This window comes from Chiloscyllium punctatum, chromosome 10 (genome assembly GCF_047496795.1).
Source record: "Chiloscyllium punctatum isolate Juve2018m chromosome 10, sChiPun1.3, whole genome shotgun sequence".
Classification (NCBI taxonomy): domain Eukaryota; kingdom Metazoa; phylum Chordata; class Chondrichthyes; order Orectolobiformes; family Hemiscylliidae; genus Chiloscyllium; species Chiloscyllium punctatum.
In genome coordinates, this window is record NC_092748.1 from 48,847,023 (window position 1) to 48,863,625 (window position 16,603).

Sequence of the window (16,603 nt, forward strand, 5' to 3'; positions counted from 1 at the left end):
TGCCCATGTGGAGGTTGCACATTGTCCCCATGTCAGCATGAGTTTTTTCCAGATGGTCCGGTTTCCTCCCATTGTCCCAATATGTGCAGGTTAGATGGATTTGCCATGCTACATTGCCCATAGTGTCCTGGGATGTGCAGGTTAGATGGACTAGCCATGGTAAAAGGAGGAACTTGAGTCTGGATGGGGTGGTCTTCAGATGGTCGGTGCAGGTCCGATGGGCCGAATAGCCTCTAACAGCATTGCACTGTAGGGATTCAATGATTTTATGACAGTCAGGATCTTGGATTCAAGGCAGCCAGACAAAGCAAAGATACAGATCAGCTACGAACCAATTGAATGGTTGAACAGCCAACAGTCAGTAACCTACTCCTGTTCCTATCTCCATAATATATTTGTCAATCAGTGGGTGTGAAGAAGGCACTCCATTTTAGTTCACCAGGTAATCCTTGATGGGCACACAACATGACCAGATCCAGTCCTTATACAGTTTTCACCATTTGGGTGTGCAGCTTCATGCTGCACTGTCTGTCCTACTCTTGCTGCCGGCCTTAGGAGTCTTGAAAGGATTTGCACGTTGATAATTTTGGCTGGACTATGAATCCATCTCTGTGGCCCTCAAGCCCTGGGCTTAACCCTTCTGTCTCGAAAACAGTGATATCACTCACTGCACCGTAAGACATTTTTTCCATCATCCAACAACTATATGTTTTGGTGAAATCTTAATCAGTAACTAAAACATGTCCGTGTTTTCAAAGTTTCAATTTTATTTGCGTTAACAAGGTTTAATTTTCTACATATTGAACTAAGTTTCAAACTGAATTTATACCTTTCATCTAGCTGTGTTCTGTTAGTCACTTGGAACCTTTTCTTCAAACAGGTTTTATTGATTTTATTGTGGAGCCAACCTTCTCTGTTCTGACAGATGTAGCAGAAAAAATAATAGCTCCTCTTATAGAGGAAGCTTCTCAGTCCGAGACCTCTGATTATCGACAACAAAGGTTTGTTGTAGCATTTTTATTAAAACAAGGTTTACACATTAGTCAACGTATCGTGCATTTAGAATAAATCTAGTCTGCAGAAATTTGCAAAATTGTTTTGTATTTCCTAAAATTAAGTTACAGTTTTAGAATGTGAGCCAGCTTCTGTTTGATTTTTTTTGTTGTTGATCTCTGTGCTGTCTGTTCCAGAATATTTGTAACAATGTCAATACTCAGCTGCATGGAAAATGTTAGCAGAATTTCAATCTTGAAAGTTTGCAAATTGAATTGTTTGAGATTGATTTTTATCCCCCTACTTCTCCAAGTTGAGCCTGTCAATCATCCCCAATGTCGTACTGACACTGGAAACACTGACCACATTGTTTGACAAGTGGGACTGTTACTTTCTGCAGAAAATGTTCCCTAGAAGTAACCAGAAGGGAGCACAGTGACACTGTACAAGACCTTGAGCACATTGCTATGATGGTAGACAACAATGTTAAGTCTCCATTTGAGAGTTTTTAGTCATAGTTGCTTTGTTGCTGAATGATAATTAGTCAAGATATGGGAAAGTATTCTAACCACATTATTCAGTCATGCTTTACAATGGGTAAGTCGAACAGTGTGTGGCTGAATGCACAGGAACATATTTTGTCTTCCCACTATCTCAAGCTATGGGAACACAGCATAGAAGGAACATAGAGAAAATAAATAAAAGTGCAAATGATAAAATAGAAATTCTAATTTATAAAAGGAAATAAGTTAGTTGTTGACAGTTTCAATGTTTGCTGCTGATTTGCAGCAACAATATCATGTACTGACAAAAAGTCTTTCCAATGCATTCATGTTAATAATTCGAGACTCTGCAATTACTTACTAGCACCTCATTGAGTTGTCCAAAAGTTTCACAGGTATTATTTTTGTACTCTGAATTCCATGGAAAATCTTTGGATTTAAATTACTTCATGTTCACTGAATGAAATTCATAACCTGTTTTAATATTATTGTAACTGCTGTCAACTATTGTTTTTGTACTATATCCAATTCCTTACTGGGTTAATTCCAGAAATATGAACAATATCATAGGGATGAATTAAATATTCTCCAGAACAGAAGGAAAAATTTGAACTTGAATTTCTGTAATGTCTTTTTTATATCCTCGGTGCTTACAGAAGGGCTGCGGCGGTCAATTATTTAAACTGCATCGACTTCTGTTTTTTTTCAGCCAAAATGGTAACTGATTTACACACAAGTTCTCGTAAATCAGAAATGAGATATACAATTAATTAATCTCCTCTTTGCTGACATTGGATAGGAGATAAACATTGACTGGGATATTGAAAGAATTCCAGTAACCTCCTTCAAATAGTGCAGTAAGGATAGCTGGGAGAAGCTTTAACAATGTAGTGTTCTCTTTCCAACTAAGGCGGGATTTTATATACAGGTATCCACACAGACATACACACACTCACCAATCCCCCGTCTTATGATGGAAGAATGGGCCATGTATAATAAGGTGCTACAGTGACAGCTCTACCTCCACAACTGCTTTACCATTAACAACAGAAGCCTCAGACAACCCATCCACCCTTGACGTCAGCATTGGACAATGCCCACAAGAACCCTGTTTTGGGCTGTAGGAGGATGCTCCTATTGAGCCATCCTTTAACAAATACCGTTCTCACACTTGCTCCCCTGTGCTCCTCCCCACCCTAGACCTCTAAGACCCTCACTGAGCCTGACAAAATGCCTGCTCCCTTACTAATTCGGCTTCATTGCTTGCTCCTCAGGAGGCAGCACTGGGAGTGCAGAGCACCAGACCATCTTCCTGGCCAGCAGTTCTCAAGAGCAGAACCTCCTCCTAATTGGGGGTTGAAGTCTCGTCCTGAGCTGATGAAACTGCATCTCTAAATCAGCCATGGAGAGACAGAGGGGCAGGGCTACCATCTCTGCATAAAGCCCAGCCCTAGAGTGTGGCTCTCTAGTCCTGAATTGAAACTTGAAGGCAACATATTTTAGTTCAGAGAAGTAAGACTGATGACACAGAATGATCGCAGATGTAAATGTGGTACAGTTAGTCACCATCGTTATCATGTTTGCTTTCACTTCCTACTTCTTTATTCACCTGACGTTTCTGAATTCTCTGCAGGCACCATGCAGCCTCTTAAAGTTCCAAAATGCACCATGCTAAATATCTCTTCCAGACAGTGTGTTCCAGTTCACAATGACTTGCTTTGCAGAAAAAAGTCTTATTGTCACGCTCAATCATTTAAAATCTGTGTCCTATAGATCCTCCTGCTAGTGGAAGCATTTAACAATATTTACTGTTTTGCAGCCATCCCCCCACTACAATTTAGATCGGTGTGTTTTATCCCAATGAGAGGCGATATTGGCACTACAGGCAATTTAGCATGGCCAATTCACCTAACCTGCACATTTTTGTACTCTGGGAGGAAACCAGAGCAAACCCATGCAAACTCCACACAGTCAGTTGCCAGAGGTGGGAATTGAACCTGGGTCTCTAGCGCTGTGAGGTAGCAGTACTAACCACTGTGCCACTCACAGTTCTGGGAAATGAAGTGGAATAGGTGAGTATTATAAGGTTGAGCAATTACAAGGAAACAGGGATCATAGCCATTCGAAATGCAGCAGATGTCGTATTTCTAAAGTGCTTTGTAGACACTCCTAAGATGCACCGACAGCCTTCGGGACAGTCTAAAAACAAAAGGGATTCCACTGCATTCATTCGGTGTGTAATTGCAAATGCGGACCACTGCCCAACCACTTCACAATCAACTCTGTCAACTGCAAGCCCCAATGCCAGCTGTATTTCAACTGCAATGGCAAATCAAGAGGAAGCTACTAGTTTGTCCACTCGTAACTTAGCTCATGACTCAGACCCAGAATTAATTTCAATACTTAGAGCAGGTCTGCCATGGGAGTGGTACGGGCGATGAAATATTGAGAAATGCAGTCCTCAACCATGTTTCCACTGCTTGAGTTGTTCTGGAGGAGCACTGCATTACCCAGCTGAGTGGTTTGCAAGATGCACACTTCCCGCTCTTCTCATTACAAGGTCCAGCCCCTTGCCGTAATCCATCAGGTTACAAGAGAAGGTTCGGGAGCATGATGAAGTGGCAGAGGCAAAATTTATATCACAATCTATTATAGACTATGTTAATGAGTTAGGTTGAGGGACTGATCCTTTTCACATCGAGAGATTAAATAGGCTAAACCTATATCACTTGCATTTCAGAAGAATGAGAAATGGTATAATTTAAATCTGTAAAGTCCTGAAGAATCTTGGCAGAATAGATGCTGAGAATTCCCCTGAACAGCGAAGCTAAGGGCTGGATTTTTAAATACTGCTGAGACAAGTGGAAGTGCAGGCACTCCTGAAAACTGCACTCCCAAGAGTGCAACTTGATCCCAAAGTGCCTGGGGTACATCGCAATAGGGAAAGGGGTGGGAAGCTGGGAACCTCCATGTCTCTGCTAAGTGGTAATTGAGCGAATGTCGAGCACATGGGTTCCACTCTTGTCTGCATCTGGCTCTGTACCAGCCACCTTCGACAATGACAACTCGATTGTCTGTGATGATCCAGAAATGCCCTCCACATTTGTGACACCCAAGGCCAGGAATCTCCATGGCGTGCTGCTCTCCCAGTGTTCCCTGTTCCAATTTTGACTGAGACCCAATGGAGGTAGGAATGGTGGAAGGTACAGAGGAATGATGTGATGGTGCTGGAGTGGAGTCTCTCCACACAGAGAAGGCCATTGACAAGGGAGACTCCATACCCACACAACTCAGGGACATGTGGGAGAAACAAGGTGGTGATGGGAACTCCAGACATGGAGCAGATGCCTCAGCAAAACCAACCCAGTAAGTAACAGCACTCAATAAGCCATAGTATGGATTGGGCAGGTATTTGCTCCACTCCCTCATCTGAGGATAAAGTAGTTAAATGACCCTGCTGTTCATCGTCTCTCATCACACCATCACCAGCAACCTCACAGTACCCAGAACTGTCTCCTTTTCGTTGTTGTAAAGGTGTAGAATTGTAAAGAAAGCTGTGCTCGTCTTGCACACCACCATCAGTTTGAGGCAATTCCCAAGAGGTACATATTCACTTTGCCTGTAGGGTGAAGAGAGAATTTTATCTGAATAGCCTGGTCAACTTCATCTATTCCAGTCTGACAATGACATGCAATGTTGCACACTTCAATGATGCCCCTTTCTCAATACACAACATTTGCAAAGGTGGCTGAGTTTTCATTGATGACAATGGATGCACGCTTTGCAAATGTTACAGAGAACATGTGTGCATGATGGTCCATCCCGAGGTAGACACCCGTCACCTGGGTGCCACTTACCATTCATCTTAGATCTTGAATCACTTATGAAAGTGAGCCCACATCCTTCTAGTCACTCTCTACTGTTCGTAGTCATCTCTATTCAGACTCTCTTTGTTTCTCAGACAATGGATAATGGAAGCAATGTTTACAAGAAGGGCATCAGAGAACCTTTGTGCCACCTTGAGATACTTGCGCACACTATTGCTGGCTCTTTAGGACCCCTCCTGTAACATCTGCTCAGTGAATAGTAGTCCCAGTCATGGTTGCGACTTGCTTTTTCAAAAGGGTTCAATGTCCCACCTCCATCCTTCGAAATAAAGATTTAAAATCCAGTCCTAGAACATGATTCAGAATAAAGTGGGGACATGTGGCACTGAGATGAGGAGAATTTTCTTCCTTTTTTAAATGTTTAGGATTCCAACTTCTCTGCTCCAGATCGTCATGGATGTTCAGTCATTGAGTATATTTATGACAGAGTTTTCTGGATTTTTGGATACTAAGGGCTCTAAAGAATCTGGAGGATGGAACTGAGATCGAAATTCACAATGATCTTTTTGATTAGTGCAGAGGTTCAAATTTTCTATACTGGCTCCTATGCTTATGTTCGTTGCAGAATTCTTTTCCTATTCCAAGGTTTGAAAATCTTTTATGATCTCTCTTTGAAGATGGTGCGAGCAGGAGGTAGGGGAAAGAGGAGGTTAAATGGTGACCAACACTATCTCAACTCCGTATCCAGAACTATGATGCCAGTAGAATCTGCCTGGATGACACTAGTCTGAGGTTCTATTGCAGCATGTAGATGTTGGGCGGATGCTACTAATGGCAACCATCAGACACTGCAGCATTGTTACTTTTACAAGATGAGCTGATAGAAGTGGCTGCCTGTTCTATATTTCAAGCTCTATATGAAGCCAAGTGCTAAGTCAGTGGCAGACCCCTCTGTACTACTTGATATTATGCAAACTGAGTGTGTGAGTTTGAAGCACATGAACGCTGATTCTGAATCATTATGAACAGAACTAGTTGGTAGAAGGGTGATGAAGGCACAGTGATTTAAGCAATGATGAGGTTAGTGGTGTCTTTGATGGGACATGGCATTTGAAGATAAATTAATTGACCTAGGAAACTTCTATTGTCCTTTCTCTAACCCATTCTTCCAATCTGGTAGAATGTTTAGATCTATGCAGTGCACAGAGCAGGTCTGCAGGTTGTAATTCAGTTTTCCTTATGAGTAATATATTATTATTTGGCATTAATCTCAATATCTCCCCCTCAGTTCATTATCAAAATGTTGAGGATTTAACTAATCAAGTAACTTGCTTGTTTTATTGAACTCCTTGTTCACCTGATAAATTCTAGGATAAATACTGTAGAAATGTTATTGCATTAATGGTGAATGCACAGAATACCCATTTGTGAAAGATTTATTTTTTATTCATTTGCCAGATGTGGGCATTGCTGGCAGGGCCTGTATTTGTTACCTATGCCCTTGAGAAAGTGGTAGTGAGCTGCTTTCTTGTATCACTGGAATCCTTTTGGTGTCAGTCAATCCACAATGCCATTAGAGAGTTCAGGATTTTGACAGAGCCAAGCTGAAGAAACGGTGATATATTTCCAAGTCAGATAGTGAGTGGCTTGGAAGGGAAAATGCAGGTGCTGGTGTTCTTCCCATACATCTGCTGCTCTTCTACTTCTGGATGGTAATGGTCATGAGTTTGAAAGTTGATGTCTAAGGAGACTTGGTAAATTTCTGCAGTGCAAATTTTAGGTGGTACCCATTGCTGCTACTCAGTGATGGAAAGATTGGATGTTTGTAGATGTGGCAAGCAAGTAGGCTGTTTCTATTCCATTGCACTCCTGTCCTGCGCGTTGTGTGTGATGGACAGATGTTGGAGAGTCAGGAGATGAGTAACTTGCTTCAGGATTCTCAGCCTTTGGCCCTGATCTTGTAGCCACAGGTTCCTGTCAATCCCAGGCCCCAGCATGTTAATAGTTGAGGATTCAGTGACGGTAATACCATTGAATTTCAAGGAGCAATGGTTAGATTGTCTCGTGTTGTAGATAGCCATTGCCTGGCACTTATGTGGTGCAAATGTTACTTGTCATTTGTCAGCCCAAGCATGGATTATGTTCAGGTCATGCTGTATTTAAACATGGACTGCTTCAGTATTGGAGGAGTCATGAATGGTGCTCAACATTATGCAATCATCAGCAAACATCCCCATTTCTGACCTTATGAAGGAGGGAAGATGTTGAACATCTTCAGGTAGAACAGAAAGAAAAGTCTTTCCTGGTCTATGACAGCAATTCGAACATTTTAACATCTATTCATTTTAGTTTACCTATTGAAAGATAGCACATTAATTTATTGATGGGATTATTCCAGTCCAATATTGCATTTCCCAATACTGTGAATCAGTTAGTGTGTAAACTGCTCATTCAAACTATATTCTGCTCCATTAGTTTTACATAATATGTATCAAGTATGATCAGCCAAGTAATAGTTTCACAGATGTATTAGTTTGTTTTCTGATTTTACGTCTGTACAATATGTAATGGATATATAATAATTTGCCTTCTCCCCTGTCTTATTGTTTCTTACTACATCCCTAAAAATGTAAAGACATAATGAAATAATAGCCATTGGATCATTGAGCTTTTTAATTTTCTGTTGCACTCAGTTTATGATATAGCACCATCTAGTGGTCCTCTTATGTAGTTTCCCACTTTATCTTGTGTATCTTACGAAAAGTTCACCAATGCTTTCAGTCAGTTTTGACATTGCCACATTTCAGACTGAAAGAGCAACACTCAAAATTATTGTGATTTATGGAGGCTTCTTCTTACTCCTGTTAGCTGTGCTAACTGATCTTGCCTCCAGATCAGGTAACCTCGCATGTGATGCAAAGTGTTCCTTTCAGTTTTTCCTCCAAATAATCAATAGTATCTAGTACTCAAACCCGCTTATGCAATCAGCTATCATGGCATCCCTCCCTTATCAAACACTTACATGATTTTTCTACTTGGTTTATGTGGCAGACTCCATCCCTTCCAAACCACTGCAATAAATTTTGCAGACCAACAAATCATTTTCCTAACTCATTGTGTAACTGAATTTTTAAAATTATAAATGTACAGTAATGTCAAATTATTTCCAGTCTTTTGTTCAGTATTCCACTTCTTTTCCTCAACACATTTGCCTTTAAGGGCAGTGTTTTGTATACACCCTTTTTGTTTTAAACATAATCACAACAGACAAAATTATTGTTCCAAACTGATTTTTCATTTCGGGTTCTTCATCTGGCTTTTGTGTTCTCTTGTGCATGGACTTCCTGCTGTCTCTGAGCTCTGCTCCTTGCATCAGTAATAGGACATGTCATTATGTTCCCCTCGATCCAATGATTTTCCTTCCGGATAGTGATTTGACTTGGCTTTGACTTTTGGATGTCAGCTTCGCCTCAGCTCCTTCATCTCTGCTGCAATGTGTTAACCATTATAGCACTTTTTTTTTGACTCATGAAATATTTCTGTCATCCACTGTAGCTAATGGAACATGCATAGTAACAGTGTCCCTTCTTGGTGATGACCATGAATGGTTTTGTGATAAGATAATGTATCCATCTTATACAGAATCATCTGTCTTTGAAATATGTCATCACTTAACAACACATTAGAATGTCAAGCCCCCCTCCCCCTCCCTGCCCCCACCCCCCGTATCCTATATAAAATTTAGAACTATTCATTTTCTCAGGATCATGATCTCGAAGCTCCTGGTCAATATTGGTGTCAGTCAGCTCTGGCAACTTTGTGTGTACCTATTTCCAAATAATAACTTGGCTAGGTTTTTTGACATTGACTGCATGGTGTTGCAGTCTACATACCATTCTATCATAACACACCTCCTTCCACTTGTTGCGTCAGCTTGAACACTCCTCATCCATTTTGTTTTTGTCATTCCATTTCCTCATTTGCTTTTCACCATTCAGGGGTTACTCTGTGATGGTGAATGCCCATGACTTGCAAAGATCTGTGAATTGAATTGTAGCACATGATCTAAATAGCGAGTAATTGGTAGACTATACCTTGCAAGTATTTCAATCAGTGCAAACACCATTTTCTCTGTAATTGTAGATTTCATTACCATATGCTTATAATAACACCTCAGTAATTAAACACTGTAAATATGAATTCTCTTGACGTGTGTCAGCCTTAAAAGTCAACCATTGGTTCCTCCCATTATCCAGCCAATTGTAGTGTGCCAAGTAATGGTTCTGGTAGTTTGGACCTGCTCACAAGTTGACATTTTACTTTAATAAACAGCTGCACATCTTTCTCAATTCCTGACTATTATACTTTGGTCGTTGAGTTTTATTTGGTACTAATCGCTCCCAGGAAACTCTCATGAGCTTGAGTTACCAGTCTAGGCCTAAGCTTTTGTGACACTTCAAGTGCACTGCCTTTCTAGAATATGCCTCCCACTTATAAGCAGTTCACCTCATTAAGCGATGTGTGCCTTGAATGGACAATTCTCTCAATTTCCAAATTGAATTCTTTAACTGATGTCATTCAGTTCTGGACCTTTTCACTCTTTTTCATTCTGTCCAGTTGTCATTGCTCTTCATATAACAAATCATCTAACCATTTCAGATTCCATCTCCAATGAGGATCTGTGTGTTTGATCCACTGCCACTTTCCCAGTATTTTATGGTTTACATGTCCCTGTTTTTGCTTCTACCTTATCATTGCTGGATTGATTCCATGACTTGTGAGTTTATGCTCCAGGAATATTAACTTTGTCACACCCACTAAACACTTGTCTGCATTGACTGTGAGTTTTGCTGACCACAATCTAACCCAACTTAGTCTCTCATCATGTTCCTCTCTGTAGGTTCCATGAATACAGGTGTCACCTGAAATATTGGTCATTCCTGGGATCCCCGTATCGCTTTATGGATTTTGTGTTTGTAAATCTCCGGTACTCTTTGGATACCAAATAATAGTGTTCTTTCAGTGAAATCCATAATGAGTGACAAAGGCTATCACCTTCCTGAAATCAGATGAAACTCCACGTGGTAGTATGCCTATTTTAAGTTTAGTCTGGAAAATACCTTGTTTCTTAACAATTCTTGAAAGATTTCATCCACAGTGTGAATTTGGTAACATTCTCTCACTGCAGCTTTGTTCATCCCTCCTATATGAACTCTCACTATTTGATTTTAGCATGACTGCAACAGGGCTAACCCATGGTGTTGCTCTTTCATCGGGTGATCTGTGATGTTGTAGTCAGTGAGTTCCCTGATCTTTGCCTCAATTTTCCCTCTCAGACCAGCACACGTTCTGTGTATAAGCTGAGCTAAAGGATTTCTGTTATTGTGTTTAGTTAGTCTCATTTGGCAGTTGTGCGACTTCCCAATTCCTTGAAAAATTGCTCCAAATGCTCTGCATAGAATAGCACAAAACGTATTTTTAACTTAATTTCTAACTTCCCTGAGGCTTAGGCAGCTTCTCTGCTTCAAGGATGTTTACCATCCTCCTCAAACACCATGAATTCTACCTCTACAATCCGATGCCCAATTCTCATATCTGCAAGAAAGCATCCTAGATTTCGATGTGGGGTTGACCTGATCTACTAGCTGGGAATTGTCTTTTCCTCTACTCTGTTAACTCAACTGTGGTTTTGTTTTTTTTTATTTAGCAGGCTCAAGTTTTCATCATCTCTGCAACATAGCAACAATTTCCCATTGGCTCATAGCATTTTCTGATTATTCCTATCATTTCCTCACAGTGTTCTTTCTAACTGTCAATTCCAATGGGTTCTGTTTGCTGTTGTAGCCTTGTTCTGCAAATTATTGTACAGATACAAAAAAAGGCTACAACAGAAAAATAAGTAGAAACTGTAAAAGAAGCCTTCTTTTTTAACCAAGCATGTTATCAGAAAGTAAAATTCCAAAGAAGTAAGACAGAAATGGGCGTGATGAGAACATCTGCAAGCAAAGGAAGAAGTCGACTGTAATTGAATATTTTTCATTACCGAAACTAATTGTAAATGGGACTCACTTTTAACACGAGTTTATATACACTAGCATTAGTCATCCTTGTTAAATAATTAACTAATGTTTAAAAGGTTTCTGTGTCATTCAGTGATATGCCACAATTTATATCTCAGTAATTAGTTGAATGATTTTTGTGTTATTAAAGTCTTACCAATATTGGAGTGGGAGCCACTACAGATTCAACCAGAAGACACAGTGTAAGGAGTGTACCATCAGATGGAGGTTGTTCCACAGAGTATTCCATTTCTACTGTCGACCTAAAATGTTTTAAGTTGAACTGGATGGACATCATTCAGCAAAACAAAGAAAAATGGAAAGAACTGGCAATTCAAGGTGTGTGGGGTTGATTTTGATTTTTTAATCTAATTATTCTAAACATACAAACACAAACATTCTAGAGTATCAGATTGCTGATACTTAGCATATCATGCTGTTTAGATTCATATGAACATCCAGTGCCCAAGATATCCCTTAATAATCTGTGAAGGTGTCATTGTTACCTTTAACTGTGTTGAAGGATATTTGCTCTATTTGACTTACTTTCGTCACCTGAGGGACTGACACAGTGAAGACAGTGGAGAGGTAGGTCATGCAGAGTATATTTCTCGTTCATCTTACTGTATTACACGAGACGATTTCATCACCATAAATTCCATGGTAAGATGCCAAATATGATCCCAACTGCAGAGACCACAGAGCAAATGTACAGACTTTTTGATCTGCAGAGCGCAGTGACTGAAAAGCGAGCTAGCTACTAACTCATTGGAAAACATTGAAAATTTTAATATACAAGTCAACTTAAATACAGAACAGCAACAGGAAATCTGTAGTTACTTTTGTTGAAGAAGAAGCTATAAAGTGACAACAGATTGCCACCATTGGATTGTTTAGTGATTTGTTGATCATTAAAAAGAAATCACTTGGATTTATCTGAGATGTTCTGTAAAGGACTCTTCACTTTTCAATGCTACTAAGCAATATCCAGTTGAGATACAGTACAGGTTACATACCTTGCTGTGTTTTGCTATTATATCTGTGAACCAAACTCAGGCACACATCATTGCAGCAATGTGGAAATGATCAATTCTCCATTCAAGCAATCCTATAAACTCTCAGTAGGATTCAGTGAACAATTAGAGTCTGTACTCTACTCTCCCACAGAGACTTTTAAATAGCAGCTCTTATCAACGGTCAAATATTGTTCTGCTGACTTTAAATAAGTTTTACCTTTTTATGCTATTGGACTATACTTGATTTTTAAATTGCTACAAGAGCATGTATTAAAGTTAGAAAATGGAAGACTGGTAATCATTAAAAAGAAATCACAAGGACTTAGTGAAGATGGGTCTAATTGCAAAGGAGAAATGAGCTCATTGTTTTAGATGTAGAGCATCTCGAGTGCACTGCTGTTTTTATCGTGCGATGCTTTATTAAATCCTGAAATTTTGGTTGAATTACACTATTTGTGTGATTCAACTAGTGTAATGTTGATGCCTCTAGGCTTTTGCCTAGATTTCCTGGAATAATCATGTACTTTGGTAATGTGATGATGTAAGTGAGGCTAATATTTAACTGAGTGACGTTAGGGTCCCAGACAATTAACGACTAAACTTGACCAATAAGGAGGTTTGAAATTGAACTTTTGAGCTGCAATGAAGAGTGCATTGGCCTGACCAGCTGCAGGAGGCTATGGGCTACTTTGAGAACTGGACAACAAGTCATGGAAAGCAAAAGGTTATCCTTTTGCAGTACTGAACTGATTGTACCTGATGGCCCGGAAGCTGATCAATTTCAACAATTTCCCAGGCTCATCTTGTGAATATTTCAATCTATAGTAGAAGCTATCTTAGTCAATTATTGATTGGATTCGTAAAATATTCCCAACTCAGTGAAATATTTAAGGGAAAAGGTTAACTAGTCAGTTTGAGGGTTAGTCTTGGAGAATAACAAGACGTTCTTCCATTTTCTACCTTTAATTCATGCTTTTGTAGCAACTTAAAACTCAAATACAATCCAATAGCATAAAGAAAATAAAACCTATTTAAAGTCAGCAGTACAATATTCAACAATTGATCGATATATTTCTGTGTCTTGCTATTACACTTATGAACCAAACTCAGACACACATGGTTGCAACAATTGCTATTTACATGTCTCGTGGGAGAGTTAGGTAGACTACAGACTCTAATTCTTCACAGAATGTTACAGAGAGTTCTTATGATTGCTTGATTGAGAATTGATAATTCCCACATTGTTGCGATCGGGTGCATCTGAGTTTGTCCACAGGTTTAATAGCAACCTGTACGATAGCTCAACTGGATAATACTCGGTAGCATTGAAAAATGAAGACTCCTTTTTATAGCATCTAACTGGTACTTTATTTGACAAGTCCGTATTCGGTGCTAACACTTGTTGTAGGGGATGGGCAAGTGGAGGGGGTGGATCTAAGGGCATGGGATGATGTCAGATTATGGGATGACGGGCACTGTTAAATTGACAAAAAATGGGAAGCCATCTCAATCCGCTGACTTGAGGATTAATGGAGGCAGAACAAGAAGTGAGTACCAAACTATTCAAACTATTTTAATTATGTTCATGAGGTTGAATTTGAGTGTGTGTAGAGGGGAGAGGGGGAGTCAGTGTTTTGGTGGTCTGAAAAAAAGCCATTCAGTTGTATGTGGTAACCCTTCTGGTTATAAATAAAAAGCAGCCGGGATCCAGGAATTCTTGTGGTGTAGTGGTTGTGTCCCTGCCTTTGAGCTAGCAAGCCTGGGCTCAAGTCCCATTTGTTCCAGAGGTGTGTAATAACATCCCCAAAACATGTGATTAGAAAATATAGGAAGAAAAAAGGCTGAGCTCTTTCTGAGACAGGACGAAGATGGTTTCCACCCATCTCCTCGAGCTTTCAGAGAGAGGTGTAGGCCGCTGGGGGAGGAATGCCTTATCTCACCCTCCAACTCCCTTTCCATTTAATCCACCCCCTCTCTCCCTCCTTTTCCTTACTTTCATTGGGCATTGCCTGTCGAAGTTAATTAGAAACCCGGGTCAGTTGGTGTTGGAAAAGACATTCCGGGATGTGGGAATACATCTCTGTATAGAAAATGCATTCTAAACAGTTTCTAAAGTGTCTTTGTCTAAAGAGTATTATTGTAAGTCATAGTTTAACACAAACAGCAATTACCACCCTTCCCTTTTTGACTATTTCCCTTTCCAGAAGTCAATCTCTGCTGAGGAAGAGCCCAGCTTTTCTTTTTTAAGTTGAGAACGAGAGAGAGAGAGTGGATTAAATTAAAATGGATTTGGAATGGGAAAAAATGTACTCCACACCCCATGGTGCCCACCTCCCACTGAAGACATCAAAAGCGTGTGCTCCCACCCTAAGGACACTAAAGAGCTGAGTTCTTTTTTCTTTTTTTTCTCATTTTCTATACAGAGATGTATTCCCACATCCCGGAATGTCTTTTCCAACACCAACTGACCCAGGTTTCTAATTAACGTCGACAGGCAATGCCCAAAGAAAATAAGGAAAGGGAGGGAGAGAGGGGGTGGATTAAATGGAAAGGGAGTTGGAGGGTGAGGTAAGGCATTCTTACCCCAGCGGCCTACACTTCTCTCTGAAAGCTTGAGGGAATGGGTAGACACCATGTTCTCCCTCTCTAAGGAAAAGCCCAGCCTTTTTTCTTCCTATATTTTCTAATCACACGTTTTGGGGATGTTATTACATAACTCTGGAGCAAGTGGGACTTGAGCCCAGGCCTGCTAGCTCAAAGGCAGGGACACAACCACTCCACCACAAGAATTCCTGGATCCCGGCTGCTTTTAATTTATAATCAGAAGGGTTACCACATACAACTGAATGGCTTTTTTCAGAACACCAAATCACTGATTACCCGTCCCGCACACTAATTCACCAATGTTTCCAATTAATCAAATAATAGGAAATGCCCAGTTAAAGGAAGAGTCAAGTCATTGTTTTCTAAATGACCTGCTCAGAAATGTTATGGCATACTTTTGGAGAAGTTGGGACTTGAGCCTAGGCCTCCTGATTCAGAGGTTGTGACACTACCATGGTGCGACAAGAACCCAGACCTCAGCTCTTTCATAGAATCACAGAGCCCCTACAATGTGGAAAGAGGCCATTTGGCCAATCAAGTCTTTGGCAACTATCTGAAGAGCATCCCACCCAGACCAAACCCCCCTCACCCTATCCATGTAACCTTGCATTTTCAATAGCTAATCCACCTAACATGCAAATCCCTGGACACTATAGGGCAATTTAGCATAGTCAATTCACCTAACCTGCACATCTTTGGACTATGGGAGGAAACCCACATAGATGCGGGGAGAATGTGCAAACTCCACACAATCACCCAAGACTGGAATCGAACCCGAGTCCCTGACACTATGAGGCAGCAGTGCTAACCGTTGAGATACTTTTTTTTCCTTTTTTGGAAAGTTTTTCTATCACCTAATCATCTCTAGGATTTTCCCATCTATATATCCCCTCCAGTAAATGACCGGTGTTTTAGAGTCCTGCCAGCAAATACAAAGACCAAAGAACATCACCTCCTCTCAAACAAGTGTGAAGATTTTCTGTCTGACCCTTAAAGGACCCACATTTATAATGCTGACACCCATAATGTCCTATTTGGTGCTATGGTCTGCTCAGGGGTGCTCCCTATCCTTCTTGAAGCCGACCCTGATGATTAGACTAATGTCTGGGCAAATAGCCCATCAGGATGTGAAAACATTTGGGAGCTGTGATTCATGTGCCAGAAGCTCTGACAACCAGTGCCCAGCAACCCCCTTTCAGCCATGAATTCCTCTCCAGTAAATGTGGAAACTTACCGCTCTCTCGCATTAACAGCCTTTCACCTTGATGAGGGCAAAATTCTCATAGATTCAGCTGGCCATGGTTGAGTTATTTAGCTTGGTTTTCCAAAGGGGTGGTGACTGATCATCTTGAATGAATGAAAACGCTGAATTGTATCAGTGTCAGAGGCTAAGCAATTAGTCTTGAATTGAAAACTGGCCCAAAGCAGCCAGTGCTCTCGCAACACTTCCACTTGAGGTTTTGCTGGATACTGAGCATTTGGCCTAGATTATATTTGTAAACTGTGAATATCAACCAGATATTGCAGTTGGGGCTTTGTTACAAAGCAGACTGAGTGTTATGAGCTGAAATGGAGGCAAGTAGGCCCCAGTATTGCTGTGG

General features: G+C 40.5%; 1 protein-coding gene across 6 annotated transcripts in view; it reads left to right on the forward strand.

Moving 5' to 3' along the window:
- Positions 1-16,603, forward strand: part of pde1a (phosphodiesterase 1A, calmodulin-dependent) — an 811,397-nt gene that overhangs the window by 769,950 nt on the left and 24,844 nt on the right. For all 6 annotated transcript variants that reach the window (XM_072579068.1, XM_072579063.1, XM_072579064.1 and 3 more), the window contains 2 exons: positions 881-1,001; positions 11,534-11,721. In XM_072579068.1, the coding sequence (XP_072435169.1) occupies positions 881-1,001; positions 11,534-11,721 (309 nt within the window). The remainder of the gene's footprint in view (positions 1-880; positions 1,002-11,533; positions 11,722-16,603) is intronic.